The 17,944-nt window shown below is 38.8% G+C and overlaps 3 protein-coding genes across 6 annotated transcripts; 1 reads left to right on the forward strand and 2 right to left on the reverse strand.

The window, feature by feature from the left end:
* Nucleotides 1-110: 110 nt before the first annotated feature.
* LOC100264458 (ankyrin repeat-containing protein At5g02620) lies at nt 111-5,506 on the forward strand. 2 transcript variants are annotated; one of them, XM_010652442.3, is made up of 4 exons: nt 111-666; nt 1,059-1,636; nt 2,573-2,982; nt 4,154-5,506. In XM_010652442.3, exons 2-4 carry the CDS (start codon nt 1,114-1,116, stop codon nt 5,012-5,014), a joined length of 1,794 nt encoding a protein of 597 aa, XP_010650744.1. In that variant the 5' UTR covers nt 111-666; nt 1,059-1,113; the 3' UTR covers nt 5,015-5,506. The 2 variants fall into 2 exon arrangements, with proteins under 2 accessions (XP_010650744.1, XP_002279889.3); XM_002279853.5 differs by having other exon boundaries at nt 179-1,636.
* Nucleotides 5,507-6,098: 592 nt separating this feature from the next.
* Nucleotides 6,099-12,612, reverse strand: LOC100245620 (type I inositol polyphosphate 5-phosphatase 12). 3 transcript variants are annotated; one of them, XM_002275726.4, is made up of 11 exons: nt 11,290-12,590; nt 10,413-10,665; nt 9,487-10,291; nt 9,249-9,373; nt 9,000-9,084; nt 8,667-8,832; nt 8,524-8,564; nt 8,174-8,441; nt 7,949-8,072; nt 7,508-7,865; nt 6,099-6,806 (listed from the first exon to the last, which is right to left on the reverse strand). In XM_002275726.4, the coding sequence occupies exons 1-11, from the start codon at nt 12,095-12,097 to the stop codon at nt 6,444-6,446; spliced, it is 3,396 nt and encodes a 1,131-aa protein (XP_002275762.1). In that variant the 5' UTR covers nt 12,098-12,590; the 3' UTR covers nt 6,099-6,443. The 3 variants fall into 3 exon arrangements, with proteins under 3 accessions (XP_002275762.1, XP_010650745.1, XP_019075575.1); XM_010652443.3 differs by having other exon boundaries at nt 8,524-8,832; nt 11,290-12,595; XM_019220030.2 differs by lacking the exon at nt 6,099-6,806 and adding an exon at nt 6,813-6,980 and having other exon boundaries at nt 8,524-8,832; nt 11,290-12,612.
* Nucleotides 12,613-13,559: 947 nt separating this feature from the next.
* On the reverse strand, nt 13,560-17,601 carry LOC100267940 (probable thiol methyltransferase 2). The gene is made up of 8 exons (XM_002275753.5): nt 17,313-17,601; nt 16,924-17,054; nt 15,694-15,780; nt 14,809-14,909; nt 14,634-14,733; nt 14,398-14,444; nt 14,149-14,227; nt 13,560-13,842 (listed from the first exon to the last, which is right to left on the reverse strand). The coding sequence occupies exons 1-8, from the start codon at nt 17,500-17,502 to the stop codon at nt 13,789-13,791; spliced, it is 789 nt and encodes a 262-aa protein (XP_002275789.3). The 5' UTR covers nt 17,503-17,601; the 3' UTR covers nt 13,560-13,788.
* Nucleotides 17,602-17,944: the final 343 nt, after the last annotated feature.

Here is a 17,944-nt window from a genome sequence, read left to right on the forward strand (position 1 = left end):
CAATTATTGGAGCAGTGTCGAGCGTTGCTTAACACGTGCTCTTTTATTTTTTTTATTTTTTATTTCTTTGATTTCAAGAATGGGTTTTTTTTTTTTTTTTTGAAAAAAATAGAAATATTAAGATTTTGAGTAGCTTTTATTTACTTAAACACCATATCTTACATACATGTTGTGAAGGGTAACATGTTTGGACCATTTAAATGGTCAGAATAATTGTTGTTTGTATTAGGCAGAGCTTGTCAATCAATTGTCAATTTTAACACTATTCGATTATTTGGCTTGGTTGGCTGAGTGACGAATTTTTAACGGAAACCAACATATTGATTTTCTTTTAATTTCCTTCCGTTTCTGATCAACCAAACTGGCTAACCCAAAAGATAAAGTGTCTATTTTTAAATGTGGGAAGCGTTTTGCTGTTGCTCTCTTTACTCTTTTTGGAGTCCGCACTAAAATCATGCTAGATTGAATGAATCTGGTTGGAGCTACTGTGTTGGGGTAATCTTAGTGGGTTTCTTCTGTCACTGGGATTGTCTCTCAATCTGAGCTCCTGGGTCTTGATTTTGAGCTGTTGATCTGTTAAAGTTTGGTGTTTCTGGGAATCTGTTTCTGGGTTTGCAGATTCTGTGGAAGTGTCATTGGGGTTTTCATTTCCACATCAAAATCAAGGTATTGAGATCTCTAATTTATGGTGTAGAACTGATATTTCTTGAGCTGTGTTTGAACCTGTCAGTTAGGGTTTTGATTTCCATGAGAACTAGTTTTTCAGGGGAAGAGGGTTTTGGTCTCTGAATTGGGTGGTTTTCTATTAGGTGAGGGTGGGCTTATGAATCTAAGAATCGGGATTCCAAGTACAAGAAAGTGATTTTTATTGAGACTTTCTGATTATTTTGTGAAATTTGTATCTGATCATGGAGAAACTGACTTAGTTTCACTGGTTTGGAATTGGATAAATTGTGATTCCAAGGAGGAGGAAACATTTTCTTCCTTAAAGCTTGGTACGATTTTTGTGAAATTTGTGTATGTATTTTAGCTCTTGAATCTGAAAATTGGAGTTGCAGGACAAGGAGGGTAATTTGTTGTGGAGATTGAGTGAGATTTCTGTGAATTTCGTGGATGATCATGGAGAAACCGACCAGCTCCCGGGGTGTGACCATGGAAAAGCAGCAAAGTTTTCGTGGGGTGATGGAAAAGCAGCAAAGTTTTCGGGGGGTGATGGAAAAGCAGCAGAGTTTTCGTGGATTGATGGAAAAACAGAAAAGCTTTCGCGGGTTTATGGAGAAGCAGAAGAGCTTCCGAATAGCAATGGAGAGGCAGCTAAGCTTTGGTGGCAGCAGTGAGAGGAAGAAGGTAAAGGAGTCACCTGGAAAACGTGGTGATTCGCACCTTCATTTAGCTGCTCGAGCAGGGAATTTAACTAGGGTTAAAGAGATTATTGAGAAGTGTGAGAGTAGTGAGTTGCAGGCTTTATTATCAAAGCAAAATCAGGAGGGAGAGACCCCGCTTTATGTGGCCTCAGAGAATGGGCATGCCTTAGTTGTTAGTGAGCTTTTGGAACATGTGGACCTTCAAACTGCATCTATCAAAGCAAACAATGGCTATGATCCATTTCATGTTGCCACAAAGCAGGGTCACCTTGGTAAGAAATGATTCTAATTTTCCATTCTTTATGTATTAATTAATGCTCTGTCTACCGTTTAGGAAATGTAATTCCGTGAAGAAACCAGTGGCTTTGTATTGGGAGGTCATGGTCTAGGAAATAAACTGGACTTTATTAGGCTTATTCATTGTATGTTATGCAAATTCACTAGTAAGATAGCTTACAGTAATATGATCACAGTGACATGCAATTTTGTCCAACATTATGGTTATGTTTTGTTTTATGATTCTGCTTTCCATTGAAATAATTGGAGCTTTTGTTCACTTCTCTTTCCTTGTTCTTCAATTTTGGTGATTTCCTGAGTTGGCATTTACACACTCCTTGGATCCAAAGCCATCCGATTTGATTTTCCATGGTATTTGAAGGAAAAACTTATCAATCGAAGTGGAGTTTCAGTAGAAGAGAATAGAGGTTTTTTGAGAAATATGAAAATGCAGATTGACCTCAGTCTATCGTCATGCGAAGCATGTTAGAATAGTTTCCTTTTTTCCTAGAATATCCACATGCTCTTTTTCTTTTTGGAGAAAGATAAGATGGTAATGCCATTTCTTTTTTGTTAAGGTTGAAATATGTTCACCTGTAAATTCCTGGTTTGCTTTCTGCTTTCTCATTTTGGACTGGTGAGGACCTAATATCATATGGATTGGGTTCTTCTCTCTCTCTTTGCATTTCTTTTTTCAATACTTTGAGCTGTCAATGAAGCCAAATAACTGTGCATACACATATTGTTATTCTCTTTTTAGCAATCAGTTTAATGATGATTAATTATGTTGATTTATCTTGCAGGCCATGTTGCCATTTGGGTTTTTAAGCAAATTACATGGATGAAAGCCTAGTTTGTTTAGGAAAATCTTGATGATATGCTGTTCTTTCTATTGATGAACCAAAATTTGATTTTCTTAAATGATCTTGCAGAGGTGTTGAAGGAACTTTTGCGGTTTTTCCCCAACTTGGTCATGACCACAGATTCATCCAATTCAACTGCTTTACACACAGCTGCTGCTCAGGGGCACATTGATGTAGTGCACCTCCTTCTTGAAACTGACCCAAACCTTGCTAAGATAGCCCGAAACAATGGTAAGACCGTCCTCCACTCAGCAGCAAGAATGGGACACTTGGAAGTTTTAAAAGCACTAGTAAGCAAGGATCCAAGCATCGTCTTTAGGACTGATAAGAAAGGTCAAACTGCACTTCACATGGCTGTGAAAGGGCAAAATGTGGAGATCGTGCACGCATTGCTTAAACCTGATCCTTCAGTTATGAGCTTGGAAGACAATAAGGGAAATACAGCATTACATATTGCAACAAGAAAGGGTCGTAGTCAGGTGTTTCCCATTTCTTTTCATCCATATTTATGCTACAGATCTTGCCAATCATGTTCATGTTATGGCTAATTCTAGGTTTTAATGTTCATAACATCAAAAGATTTATAATGCACTGTTGATATGGTTGAATGTATGATCTAAATTGATAACACCACATAGATTGTGTCCATCTAGAAAGAAACATTTTCCTTCAGCTTTTGGTTTTCTGCTTGCTAAGTTGGCATCATTCTCAATTATGGCTGCAAGTATGAATTTGATGTTGATGTTGAAATCTCGATTGAGCTTTTTAACTGCTACTTCCTGCTAAATTGTTTTTTCTCTGGGAAATGGCCCAAGTTGAAATATTGGTCTCAGACCTCGACTTCAGGTCAAACTTCTGATCAACTGGGACAAGTCTATAAATAGAAACTAATTAAAGTTTAAAAGACCATGATTCCAATTTTTGGTGTTAAGACTCGTACCGTTATATTTGTTAATGAAGATTTCTTCGTTAACAAAGTGGACACATGATTAGTTACAAAACCCGGTGCTTCGTGCAGTTTTGAGTTCAGGAAGGCTCTATGTCCTTGTTCTTTGATGCAGAGGTGGCAAAGAGGGGAGGAATTAATCCCTTTCCTCTATCAGCATCTGCAGTTCTCTCATGCGGTCAATGTTTGCATATTAAACTCTTGTCAACATGAATTGTGTATCTGCATCAGTTTGGATATGACTAGAGCGTCCACATTTATTGCTTTTGACATGCAATTATGCAAAGTAATGATTTTGTAAAACATTTTTATTGTGTTCTACTAGGTCTTTACTTCAGCTATTGATTACTTACATAGTGATGGCCAAAGGGACATGTTTTGTTTCTTATATCCTGCTGAGTATTTTGTGATATTGCATATTGAAGCCAGTGTTGGTCATAATCGTATTTATGTTCTATGCAACATATACACATATGTAATGCTACTCTGTCCGCGTCAGAGTTCCCTTGCAATATATCATATCACCTTCAAGTCACAATCAAAATTGGAATTAAGTATCAGAACGAAACTAGACACTGCCTTAAATTAGGTATCAACAGATGACAGAGTTTTATTTTGTTAAGATGACTAGATGGATTCATCCTGAAACATAATATGGCTGTTTGGCTTCACTCTGTACTGAAGATTGGTTTTATTCTTTGCAGTTTGTACAATGTTTATTGTCTGTTGAGGGTATAAAGATGAATGCAACAAACAAGGCTGGAGAGACCCCGCTAGATATTGCAGAAAAGTTTGGAACTCAAGAAATTGCCTCCATTCTAAGGGAAGCAGGGGCCACCAATTCTGCAGACCATGGAAAGCCTCCGAATGCAGCTAAGCAACTTAAGCAGACTGTCAGTGACATAAAGCATGATGTCCAGTCTCAACTCCAACAAACCCGACAAACTGGTGTCAGGGTCCAGCATATTGCAAAGAGGCTAAAAAAGCTCCATATCAGTGGTCTCAACAATGCTATTAACTCCGCAACTGTTGTTGCAGTTCTCATCGCCACTGTTGCTTTCGCAGCCATCTTCACAGTGCCTGGCCAGTATGTTGAGGTGCCAACAAAAGGGGCTTCACTTGGGCAAGCCCACATTGCCAGAACAGCTGCTTTCCTCATCTTCTTTGTGTTTGACAGCTTGGCATTGTTCATCTCCCTGGCTGTTGTTGTAGTCCAGACATCTGTGGTCGTGATTGAACAGAAGGCAAAGAAGCAGCTCGTCTTTGTGATAAACAAGCTCATGTGGATGGCTTGCCTCTTCATTTCAATTGCCTTCATTTCCCTTACTTATGTGGTGGTGGGCTCACATGCCAGGTGGCTGGCTGTGTGTGCAACAGTAATTGGTAGCGTAATCATGCTTACTACAATTGGCGCCATGTGCTACTGTGTCATTGTAAATAGAATAGCGGAGGCAAAGAAGAGAAATATAAGGAAAGCTGAGAGCCGGTCCCGTTCTTTCTCAGTGTCTATGGCATCAGAGTCAGAGCTTTTGAACAGCGAATATAGAAGGATGTATGCACTTTAAGATAAAAAACAGTACGAAAAAGAAGATTGAATGGCCTATTATAGCTATGTGTATGTTGCAATAACTGGTTGCCTCCTCCCTATTAGCCATTCAATCATTAAAACTCAAGCTGAGGCTTCATCACCTGCAGACTACGAAGAGATGAAACAGGTGGTCACTTCAGCAATTCAAAAGAGAAGCATTCAGAGGATTCACCCCATCATCTGCTCTGCTTATTAGGAACTTTCCCCTAAATGCTCCAATAGAGTACCTTGGTTTCCTCCCCTCTTTTGTGATCTGTGGTTTTAACATCGCAACAAGTTCACATGAGGATTCAAATTTGATGGCTTTACTAGGATAGCTCACAAATTTGATTGAAACTCAAGAAGAGGCAGGACAGGTTTCCAATAGGTGATGTTTTTCTTGTATCTGTATCCTGAGTTAATACATAATCCAGTTGTGATGTAATAACATATGATGTTTATAAATAGCATAGTGCATCTTTTGCCCTCATGGTTATCCTTCTTACCTACTTACTTTCACCTGCCCTTCCAGTCTTTTAACTCCTAAACGATAGAACCACAAAGAATGGGGATCAATGCTTCATTTTTTGAATTCAATCCCTGCTTGAGAAAATGTCATTACAAACTCTTAAGACTCTTATCAATTGTATATCTTGTAGTTTGATGTTATAGACTATAGGGAAGTCAAGTCAAAAGAGGCACACTTATCCATCTGGAAGAGTAGGACCAAAAATTGTGTTATTGCCAACAACCCAACTATATGGCAGATGTTTGGTCTGTTTAGCTCATTTCATTTGGGTGATCTTATAGATTATTTGAAGATTTAACCACGCTAAGCTGATTGTTTTTTGGATTATGGGTTTGAAACCAAGAGGGTGAACCACGGACTCCTGGTAGTTTTGTTCAACCTATACTTCACCCAGATTGCAAATTGACAGTGTTTGAAAGAGTAAATCACAATCTGATTTAAATCCCGTATTTATTAATCTAATGCAACAGTGACAGGATAGCTATTTGGCTCCAATGTTCTTCTTCCCTCTACCTGCTTACAGACAAAAAAACAAAAAAACTGACACCCAGAATGAATAACAGAAGCCATTGTTTACTAGTTAGAAAATCTGTGACGTTACTTCTGCTGCTTTTTATATTTCTTTCTATATTCTTGAACAAATAGTCTGTCCAAGAAAATTACAATGTGCTTTGACTAGAAAACTTTAGTTAAGAAAGGAAGAATCGAAAATTTTGCACCTGATAATAAATATAAGGAATGGTGATAATAGCAGGCTCCATGGTATTTACATTAAGATGTTGATGACTACTTCCAGAAGAGGAAATGGCTGCTTCTATAGCATCAGTTGATCACTCCCTTAGCACTCCACAGGTGATGCCATATATTTACTGCCTAACACTTCAGTTTCTTTGTTACCTCAGGGGCTATGCAAATATCGATGATCATCATGGACATCAGAGGAGCTGCTGAGCTGCCTGAAGTCAGACCGGTTAATGGAGCCTCCTCCATGGATCTTTTTAGAGTTTTTGGATTTTGAGTCTATACGGGCTGGCTTAGCAGCAGTGAAGGTGTGGCGCACGCTCACTTGGTGAGTTTTTGTCTCAGTTGAGCGACTTCCTCTGACTCTCACCACTAAAAGCACTTCCTTATCTCGGGTGTCTTCAGACCACCAGTTCTGGGGGATGCCATCAGCAGAGTCTTCCTGTGTCTGGTGTTCTTCATGGCGGACTGAAACCTCCTCAAACTGATCAGGTTTTATCATGCCCGCTGCTGGTGTGACCTAGTTTAACCGTAGTATCAATAAATAAGCTTGCTTCAGTGAAGATTAAGCTTTCCTACATATGCTTGGCCAGTGGGCTAGTATGCTCTAGATGGATATCATTACATGAAGACTGAAGAGCACAGCCTAGGACATCTCTTGTAGTCAAAGACTTTGAATAAGACCTCAGCCATTCTAGCAAAAATGTTATTAGCAAGTGTTAGGCATGCAACAATGCTGCTTCCCAGGAAACTGACAGTTACGAGACCTTGGGATAGGTGTAAGGATAGATATGGTTGGGCCTCGCTGTAGGCCTCAGGATATGTGTGTTGTGTTGTGTTGTGTGCGACGGGTCAAGCCCCTTTGTGAGTGTCGGAATGATTAAGCCTCAGTATGAGTGCAAATGAGTATGACAGAACTACCACATAAAGAGGATTGGCTTAGTCTCACTGAAAGCTAATTGATTTTTAGATGAGATGGCTAAGTCCTTGATCCTAAGAGGGAGCTCTTGGGTACTTAATTAACCATTCTCTGAGGACGTGTTAACTTAAAATGGGTGATTGTGAAGGCCTCTAGCACCTGTAACAGATTGGCAGAGGTCCAACATCGCCGATGCCATGCATCCAAAGGAGAGATGCATTTTTCTATTGGGAACAGAGTATGAAACTCAAGTTTTGAAGTAAAGAAGCATTTGCAGGAAATGTAGAAGCAAGGAATGTTACCTCAAGCCATCTAGGAAAGCCATAGGACCCTCTTGGACGATGCTCAGATCCATGTCCTTCCTCCTTGACTGTGGACAAGCCTTCACAAATGATCTGAAACACAGCCTGGTCCTGCCTACATTTGTTGGTGATTTTTAGAATTGCTGTCTCCTGGTTTTGAAGGCTTATGCTGTTAGAGCTAACAATGGTTTCTGGAACACGAAGAAATTCTTCAAGCACAGTTCTGATTTTCTCAGATCTGACTATCTCTCCAAACTCCTGTCTCCTTACTGATCTATCAACATGGGCGATTTCAACATTAAATTTACAACGTACAGGCTTGTGATCGCTATCAGTCACCTCCATGCAAGCTTCATACCTGTTCAAAAGCAGAATCACTAGGTCTCAGAACAATAGAACAAAGACACTTACAGGGCACAACACCCTTAAGATTAAACATACTGTAAAATTGAAGCAACTACAGGGCACTCTAAACTGCACTCTGACACTGCAGCAGCCCGGTTGTCACGATATAATATTCTGTCACACCAGGCAGGAATTCGCTTCTTTTCTCCGGAATCATACCCTGAAAAGAGTTGATATTTTGTCAAGTTTCTGTAGAGAAGCCTAGACCCACATGCATTTATAGAACAAGTTCAAGTGTCAAGACAGTATGCTATATTATACCTGCTAAACCAGCCTGGTGCCTTTCAAATTTATAGGTTGGAGGGAATCTGATGAGTGCCTCACGCATTCCCTGGAAAACCTTCCCTGCCTTCATCTCAGCCCTTAGCTGATCCTTTTCTCTAAGCCAGTCAAAGCATCTTTGGGAAACAAAGTCCCTTGCTTCGTCATAAGATATACTATGAAGCCGGTAATTAAAATCACCAAGAAACACAACCATGTCTGCATCAGAGAGCTCTGGCTTCGCCTCTTCAGTGTTGAGACCGCCAACCTGTGAAGCAAGAAGGCCTTTGAAACTAGTTGCCACGGAGGGTAAGTTGGTTGCAGTAATACCAATCAGAAAATGCACATACATTTGAACCCCGAATCATTTGAACGGCAGTTGTGACACCAGCTGCAACAGTGAGGACCAAAGGCAAGCCAGAAGAAGAAACCAGGCAAAATAAATATGTGAGGAAGGCAAGAGACAAAGACAAAAACAGGTATTTCACCATACCAGCTGCAGTGTTGAGCAGGTTTGATGACCGGCTGAAAACCATGGTCCGATAGATATGATCAAAATCAGCATTGCGACGATTGACTGCCTCCAAATGTGCAGCTAAATGACAGTTAACAAAGCACATTATCCGATCATAGACTCGTAGCCTCAAACCTACACCTCCCTGATCAACATTTAAGGGAAAAAGGAATAAGAACAGATGCTACGAAGCACTGGAGTAATAAGTTAAAATACAAGAACCATGAATCCTCATTCCTCAAGCCCACTACATGATAGTTTTCTTCAGCAAAAGTGCAGGACAAATGGGGCTGTGGGGAAACATAAACATACCTTATTACCAATTGCACGACCAAACCCACATGGAACTGCTGCAGCATCAATGTCTCCAGCATGTGTTCTAAGGTTCTTTCTTACCCTAGATGGGGAAAACCAACTCATAACATAAGAAGCAGGGCAGGGGGGAACATGCCTTACCAAATTGAAGGTGAGCTGAAGGTTTACTACATAATTAAGGGGTTAATCATCAACATAAAAATGAATATAGATCATCATAGAAATCTCCCCATTACAGTTACTTACCATATAGCTATGAGCAAGCCTGCCAGCTGCCTAGAGCCCATGCGCTCAAAGGTAGTTCCTTCATCTAAGCTCTTTCCTATTGTGTCCAGCCACCATTGCCCAATAGAACTCCCTTCAAGTCCAACCTATGATGGCAGACTAAGTTAATATCTAAGAATGATTAGGCCATAGATCAATTTAATCAGCAATAGTATGCAAGTTGTTGAATAAAGAAAGTTTTAAGTAAAGAGGATCTTACGGTTTCTTTCGCAGCAGACATGGCGAGAAAACCAGCCCCCATTTCCACTTCTTGCAACCCAACAACAACAATGCCAACATCTGTTGCTTGAGAACCCAACCATGATTTAAGTCCTTCAGGGGAAGCTCTTCCCTGACCAACATTCCATGTGCCAACTAAGATCTTAAAATTATCTCGTCTTGTGCATATTGTTTCTTTCGCTGCCAGTTCTGATCTCAATATAGTGTCAAGAGGTCCTGGAGATGCAATGTTCCATCCACGTATGCCACCATGAGTAGCCAAGCTGAATATATAATCAGCTCCAATGGCCATTTTTATCACTGGACTACTGTGAGCAACCCATCCTGCAATCAGGTTTCCATCAAGGTCCAACACTTGGACCATACCACTCAAATATCCAACATATACTCGTTCCCCAAATGCGCAAAAGCATTGAACACCATAAGGATGGTGCTGGAAATCCTGCAAACGATTGCCATTTCCATCCCACTGCACAATGAAGCCATTAGTGCAGCCACTCCAAATCATTCCATCTGCAGTGAGTGTTAACGCCTCAGTTCTTTTGTTGTCTTCTGCAAATGCCCCTGCCCCCTTAGCAACTCTGCGAACAGCGTCTGCAGCTCCCATTATAGCATTACGGGACCTTTGCAAAAACCCCTGGGGCTTCTCTTTTTTTGATGTGGAAACAAACTTGACCTTCATCTCATCTTCCACCGGTTGATCTGTGCCTGATTGCACATCAACTCGATTCTCTATCTGACCTTCTATATTAAATACCTTCAAGAGTTCCCTCGTCCGAGCATCCCTGAAACACAATTAATTTTTAGTATAATTTAGACATAAGAAAAACACGATACAGGACTTGCTAATGAACAATACAGCTACACATCAACAAAAGTAGGGTGATGTTAGAAGTGGGAAAGTACCATAGTGAGAAGGACACAGCTCCAGCACACCATACTTTAGCTCTAACTTTATCTGATACCAAACATTTGACATCTGAAGAAGATATATTACAGACACCATTGACAGTGACTTGGCTTCTGAGATCAATGAATGACCTCTCCACTAGTAGAGCAGCCATGTGTCTTTCCTCTTGTGTTAAAGAAAGAGATTTTTCCATGGATTCCCATGGCCAGATTTTAATAACACCACCCTCAGAACCTGACCATAGATCCCCTGAATGAAAGAAACACAAAAGACGGTGAAAACAGCAAATTGGAGAGCCACAGGACTCCAATATAGATAAAAATTGAAGCATGGTTTCCTATTCATTTGTGTAACAGGACAATGAAATTATATCAAACATTTGAATGATAAGTAAAAGATGATGCAATTATCATTCTATATGCAAATTTTCAAGCTAATGCTGCTCCATGATCCAAATCTATTTAAGAAACAAACAGTGAAAAAGGAGCTTTTCCCCTTTCCCTTAACTCCACTTATCTTGAAAGGAAGATAAAACAAACAGCACATAATCAACCCATTAAACAGAGAAAAAAAACATCAAAAATGGGAGAAAATTGATTGAATTCGAATTCCCTGTTATTGATTAGTTCAGATGATGAGATAGGACATTGGCATCTCTTGACTATTGATATTGATTATTCCTGCATTTCTTCATTAAAATCACATTCTTGCTTATCCTGAAAGCAAGTGTATAAACTTTAATAAATCAAAAGCAATATCAGGTTAGAAATTGAGCATAATTGCAATTGCAAACAAGTCGAGTCCTCCATTTGGTGCCCAAATTTTCTGAAAAAAATTGATTGTTGGGGGGTAAAAGTACCAAGGCTGTCATACCATAAGATGATAGAGTCAAGCAGAAAACAGGGCCCCGATGCGCCTGCCATGACAAACCCTCCTTGAAAGGGTTTTCCTCCAAAGTCTGATCCATTTTCCAAGACCTAATTTTCCCATCCTTGTGCCCGCTCCAAACCAACCTATTCGCAGAATCAACGATCAAACACATGGTGGGCGATATGTTGACGGACTCGAAAAAAGGGGCCGCATCTTCATCTCCCCTCCGGATTCTGCCTCCAACCCCCCAACCAGGCTCATAGGCCTCAGTCATATTCCAAACCCTAACCCCAGCTTCCTGACCAGCCCACAACTGGGTTTCCGTACAAGCAATGGTCCTCAGGAATTTCCCAACCTGAGTCTCCCTCAGCGGATGAGGCCTCAGCTCGAGACAGGGCGGCCGACCCGGGTGGACTCCGGCGCGGACGGGGACCTTGAAGATGCCAGTGCCGCCACCGCTACCAATAAACTCCGGGAGGGGGTGGGGGGGCTCTTCGGGGCCGTCGGGGCAGAGGCTATGGTCGAGGCGGTGGGAGAGGTACTCTCCGGCTCCGGCGGAGAAGCTGCCTGACTTGGGGGCGACGGAGGCGTGAGGGTGGAAGTCATCATCGGAATCATCGTGGTTGTAGTAGCGCTCAATGTTTTTGGGGATGCGGTCCTCGTCGAGGCTGTGATTGCGGACCTGGTGTTGGCGCTTTTGGCCGGTGCCGGCACGGAGCTGCTGGCTGTAGGAGTGGGTCTTGCGGCGTGGGACGGAGGAGCTGAGGGCGGCCAAGGCGTCGCGTTCGTCGTCTTCGATGTGTTCGTCCATCGATGATGGGCATAGAGAGATTGAGAAATCAGAAACTCCAAAAATTCAGAACCGAAAACAAAAGTAGAGAAAGAGAGAAAGTGGGAAGTGAATGGTGATCCGAAACAAAAGGCGGACACACGTTGCATGGGATTCCACACTTTCCGGAGCTGCAAATGAACGTTTCTTTGCATGCATGGGACTGTCCCCTGACTCCATACGTGCCAGATATTCACTGCCATGCATGCCATCATTTTTTCCAATATTACATATTTAAATTAAGAAATGTTTTTACTCGAATATATTTAGGGAGAGAAAAAAAAAACTCCGGGAAATAGGCATCCAACACATGTTGCATGGTATCAATCGGTTTATCACTCGGAGTATAATTTTTTTAACTTGATTCATAAAAGAAAATGGTAAAATTCATAAATATAAATATATTAAATGAAGTAATTATGCAAAAATTTAATCTTATATATGAGATAAGACGAACATAATCTCATTAACACAACACAAAATCTCACTCATTTGAATATATAAATGAAAGGATTTTCTATTCTAATAAGAAAATAAAACATACAAAATAAAATTGAATTCCATACTTGATCTTAAAGGTCACCAAAATTATAACTCTTAAAATAAGCTTAAAAAAATGTTGTTATGTCAAATAATCTTTACAACTTATTTCATTGAATACAATTTTTTTTTTTTAGTTTTTAAATAAGATGATCAAAATCTAATCAAATAAAAGGATTCAAGCTAAACATGATTTCTTCAATAAAATTAAGGCGTGTTTAGATACATGAAAACAAAGATTGAAGATAGGATGAAAAATGAGGTGAAACACAAAACTATATAAAAAAGATTAATCAAAATCCTGATGGGAGTAGAATTTAATTTTATACATTGTGCTTCCCTATAGGGATTTCACCAAGCTCAATACATCTTGTACTTGATGATCCCTATATATGTATCACAACCGAACACTTCAAAACATACATGAGTCCACCAAAAGTATAGCTTATGATAAATTTTTTTTATAAGTAAAAAATATATCAAAAACACCTGTCAAAAAGGCACCTCTAAGTACATGGGTCATACGAAACTGTGTCAGAAGGAAATAGAGAAAAGAGAAAAAAATAAAAATAAAAAGTGGTAAACCTCTCTCCTACCATTCACATTAGTACTCCATTTAAGTCCACTATACTCCAAAAAGATGCACAGAGAGGAATATTCTAGTGCTTGATTTGGTTGTTCTCCTTCCAAAGGGTCCAACATAAGCACAAGGGAGAAGCTTTCCATGCTTTCTTTCTCCTATTCCTGATAAAGGTTCCATGCTAACTAAAGAGGACCACTTTAGCTGAAGACAACATCACCCAAACTAACCCAAACAATGAGAAAACTAGCCCAATATAAGTTTTTGGCCATCAAATTAGTATTCAGAGAGGAATAATTCTAGATGGCACCCTGTGACACAAACATTTGTATGCAACAGCTTATTCTAGAAATAAATTCTAAATTTTATTCAGAATATAAGCTAATACTGAAGTATGCCAAGCCCATTGTGGATAAGAAAACAAAAGGAGAAAAAGCAAAAGAATGGGTTGAGTTTTGGGTTTGTTTATTGGAGCACAATCAATTCAATTAACAAAACATAAAAGTTCCCAACTCTCTCAAGTACTTCCTCTGCTAGCAAATAGTGTTTCTTTTCATAGTAAGGATTTGCTTGGAGTCCTTTTCCACCGTCCAAGTTTCTCTCTTCCCTGAAAACAATCAAGAAATTTCCATGACAAGTTTGTAGCCTGCTTGAAATTTACTGTTGAATTTTATCTTCACTGAGAAAAAGTATTTAAATTTTGGTCTCTGTATATAACCAAAAATAATATTATAGATATATCATGACTGAACTGTGGTCGTCATCAACAATCAATTAGGTGGGGTGCATTGTGAGTCTCAAGAGAATTTGTTGCTCATTTCATGAAGAGCTCTTGCAGGAGAATTATTAAGCATTACAACTTGGTTTACAAACCCCAACATTATAATTCAAGTCATTAACCTTCTGTACATACCTTGCGAGGTCCAATAGCCATCTTGTTGTCCACAATGGAAACTGCTTTAAATCCCATTGGATGCAGCACTTCTTCATAACTGCATAGATGTTAATTATTTAGGTCTGATATATCATAACATATAAATTTTATCATCTAACATAATTTAATATTCACTAAGATAGAGAGTACATGCTGATGGATGTCTAAGAAGCACTCAAAACAAAATTGGACTCAAGACAATGAAACAGAACAAGGGAAGAGAATTACTCGGCTACAGATACTTTATATGGGGGTCCACCAGCATGATCACTGATCTGCCACCAGAAAATTACTTTTCAATACAAACATGAGAAACAATCTCCAAAATATAATGTATCCAAGAATCTTGCCCCATCTTAACTGACGTATCTTTCAATATGATTGAGATATGCTTCTTCGCTTTTGAAGGAGAATTATCAGAGAGAAAAGAAAGGATAGAAAAGGGAAAGAACAGTAACAATCACCGGAAACATCAGTGTCAAGAGCTCTCCATCTGGTTTTAACAAATGTCGCATTCGTTTGGCCCACACTGATCTCATGTCTGGTTCAATTGCACAAAAAAACCTGCAGCTTTTCCATTCTCAGAAGAAAAGTTTTTTTAAGGCAAAGGAAAATAATTAACATCTAAAGCCAACTTACGTATAATCAAAAATCAGATCAAACAACTCAGTGGGATTCCAAGTGAAGAAGTCCTCCTTTAAAAATGTGAAATGATTTGCATTCCATAATGAGGAAGATAACTGGCTTGACATTTCATGAAGAAGTTAGATTGAGAATTTTTCACAAAAGGGTAGATTTCAGACAAAGATATTTATGTCATGTTCTTAGAATTATAAAAGAAACTCAAAATCCATAGCAGCCAAACTTTAAGTCACCAAAACCCAAGTATTTATTAGATCTTTTATGCCAGAATTTTCAGTTGCAATGTATTGATCAAGTCTTTAATCACTGAGTTAAGTTCTTAATCAAAAGACGGAACAACAACCATACTATCTTTTTGTTTTTTTAGCATGACTAAAATCAACAATAAGATATATTAATTCATTGATCTATCTGATAACCAGTTGGATTCAAGGAACAAGGAGACTGTAACACAGAAATAAAGCTCAAGCTCAGCATGAACAAATGAATCAAATCACTAGCTTTTCAGTTGACAACAACTTGGAGAAAACCACTCCAACCTAGAATCACCTGATAGGCATTTTGGGTCCTTATAATATATAAAATGGAATAAAGCAGGAAAAAAGTTGCAATCTTCTGAAGTTCTTTAAACAAAAATTACTGCCAACAAACATGAGTGAGATGGTTTAAGTTGGTAGCTCTAGAAGGGCAAGAGGAAGGCAGATTATTTATATGGAGCTTCTAGACTAAAATTGGAAGAATGAATCATATCAAGACAAAGTATCTCGTGTGAAGGAACCAAGAGAAAGGACAAAAAATTAAAATTCAACTTCTCCATTTTGTTTGCTTTTGGAGAGAATATTAAGCCTTGATGAAGAAAAATGGGCCGAAGAACTAAATTACCTCTTTTGCTTTCTTGATGGCACTGTCTGATATGTCCAACCCCACAACAAAACGTTCAGGGCATGCAATTGTTACCACATCATAACCCTGTCACATAACAACAGACTACTATTGGCCAAAATAACATAATCGATGAGCTAGTGAATATATCCTGAAACCAATAAACATATGAAATAGAGGATCAATCAGGTTACTTTTTCTTTCTATGTTTCAAAACATTTTCAATTGAAATTTTAGCTTAGTTTCTGATTACATGCTAGACATTTGACGGCTGAAGACAGTCCATGGTATTTCAGTCATTCCATCTTTTGTATTTCTATAAAAAATAAGTCCATTTGTGAAATGAGTCTATGGCATGTCTAGTAGGAATGGATCCTTTCCACAGCGTAATCACACATCATGGATTCAATTCGGGCAGGTAAAGTGTTTTTCAACTTTCCGATTGAATGTATATATCATTTTTATAGCAGATACTTGCGATTCAATATCAGATTCAAATATTGAAAAATTATTTACTATATCACAAACATCTCCTATTTATAAATGTATTCCCCCTTGTTATCAAAAATAAAAATTAAAAAATACAGGAAATGTTTTATTATGTCACTAGAACTTAGTCACATTTTTAAAGAAGAGGAAACGATATTACAAATAACAATGGGAATCCTAAAAAAAAAATTAAGAGCAGTGAAGGAAAAACCAAGAAAGAAAAACTACAATGAAGAAAAGGGGGAAAAGCCAACTTGAGAATGGGGCTCACGAATGCTAAAGAGAATGCCACTAAATTCCTTGGTAACATTCAACCAAAAGTCCCCAAACTCCTCCAATGCTCAAAGATCCCGGGCATTCGTCAAAAGCCAAATAGGGCACAATAAAGCTAAAAATAGCCCCTCTTCATAGTCCTCTTCCCCTTACAATTACTCCCAAGACTTAAGAAAATATTGTTTTTGATAGGAAGATAACAAATGCTTATAAATGACACCTAGCAACAAGGGATACAAGCCTAATAAAAAAACCTACCAAATCTGTATTTCATTCAGAATTCACAATTTGATTCAAGAATTCCCAGAGATGTACCCGTAAAAAAAAAATGTATCATATATGCAATGTTCATATGTTCATATACGCCCAGTTGTAGCAGGGCTGTAGTGCCATCTAGCAATGAACCAGAGGCCCCGAATTCAATTCAAGCCTCCCCGATTATGTATGTAGTAAAGGGCAACAACTTACACAGCCACAACCAGGGACCAAAGTCTTGCCACTGGGAAGGGTTCCAGTCTGATGAAGGTGTTGAATTATAGGTGTTGGCTTTCCCAAATCCCATGGAGTATGTCCTTGCTGCCAGCTCTTTTCCCAACCACCTGATTATTCACACAAAAACCACCAAACCCACAAGTTCAATACCCAGAAAAATTCACACCCAGCTCATCAAACACCAGCTCTATCCCACACAACGAAGTAAATGAATGACTAAGCACTGTTTGAATAACATGTCGAATTATGTTCCTTTTTCTTGGGTTTTGAAAGGAATGGGATTAGTGTTGAAAAATGGGTTCACTTCTCAAAGATTTTCCTTCATTTTCGAGAGAAGCAAACAGAGAATTGAAGTGGTTTGTTACCAGCGGAGTCGCTTCCGATGATTTGATTTAATTTTTGAACCTTTGGGTTCGATTCTATGCTGCTGCCGTTGTTCGACATGCGCAATTGTGTTGTAGAAACTCCCAGATTCTTCGCCCACGTCAGACTACGGCCGCTCAGGAGGCCACAGACACCGCCGCTGATCCTCCCGGAGGGTACACAAAGTCCCATCCACCCACAAACCCAGTCACTGATTCTGAACTCCTCGCTTCGGGCTTCATACGCTCTCTTGGGCCTATCAACAAACCCAAAAAGGGATAAATCGGGCTTTAAAGGATACTTTTTCTTAATTTTTTTTATATTTTATTGGTAAATAAATATAATCTTATTTTTTATAGAATATATATATGTAAATGTTGATTCAACCATAAAAATTCGATTATATTCCTAATTTATGGTATACAAAGTATTTTTAAATTTTTTCTTCTTTATTTATATGTTTCTTCTTTACATCATAAAATAATAGGAGATTGAAAATCAAAATAGTAATAATATTTTTAATTAATAAATATTATTACTTGAGCATATTTAGAAAAAAATAATTCCAAGAAATAGGCATATGAGACACATTGTTGGTATCAATCGGGTTATTACGAGAGTATAAGGTTTCAAA

The sequence above is a fragment of the Vitis vinifera genome, chromosome 5 (genome assembly GCF_030704535.1).
Source record: "Vitis vinifera cultivar Pinot Noir 40024 chromosome 5, ASM3070453v1".
Lineage (NCBI taxonomy): Eukaryota > Viridiplantae > Streptophyta > Magnoliopsida > Vitales > Vitaceae > Vitis > Vitis vinifera.

What these genes read in the sequence shown, in the direction of transcription:
- LOC100264458 (XM_010652442.3), top strand. Translation starts at nt 1,114, where the DNA reads ATGATCATGGAGAAACCGACCAGCTCCCGGGGTGTGACCATGGAAAAG. An exon ending in CACAAAGCAGGGTCACCTTG is followed by an intron (nt 1,637 to 2,572) that starts GTAAGAAATGAT and finishes ATGATCTTGCAG; the next exon opens with AGGTGTTGAAGGAACTTTTG. An exon ending in CAAGAAAGGGTCGTAGTCAG is followed by an intron (nt 2,983 to 4,153) that starts GTGTTTCCCATT and finishes TATTCTTTGCAG; the next exon opens with TTTGTACAATGTTTATTGTC.
- LOC100245620 (XM_010652443.3), bottom strand. Translation starts at nt 12,097, where the DNA reads ATGGACGAACACATCGAAGACGACGAACGCGACGCCTTGGCCGCCCTC. An exon ending in GCACCAGGCTGGTTTAGCAG is followed by an intron (nt 8,073 to 8,173) that starts GTATAATATAGC and finishes AACTCTTTTCAG; the next exon opens with GGTATGATTCCGGAGAAAAG. An exon ending in GTAGTTGCTTCAATTTTACA is followed by an intron (nt 7,866 to 7,948) that starts GTATGTTTAATC and finishes GCTTTTGAACAG; the next exon opens with GTATGAAGCTTGCATGGAGG.
- LOC100267940 (XM_002275753.5), bottom strand. Translation starts at nt 17,502, where the DNA reads ATGGGACTTTGTGTACCCTCCGGGAGGATCAGCGGCGGTGTCTGTGGC. An exon ending in GATCTGATTTTTGATTATAC is followed by an intron (nt 14,734 to 14,808) that starts GTAAGTTGGCTT and finishes GAAAAGCTGCAG; the next exon opens with GTTTTTTTGTGCAATTGAAC. An exon ending in TGGCTATTGGACCTCGCAAG is followed by an intron (nt 13,843 to 14,148) that starts GTATGTACAGAA and finishes GATTGTTTTCAG; the next exon opens with GGAAGAGAGAAACTTGGACG.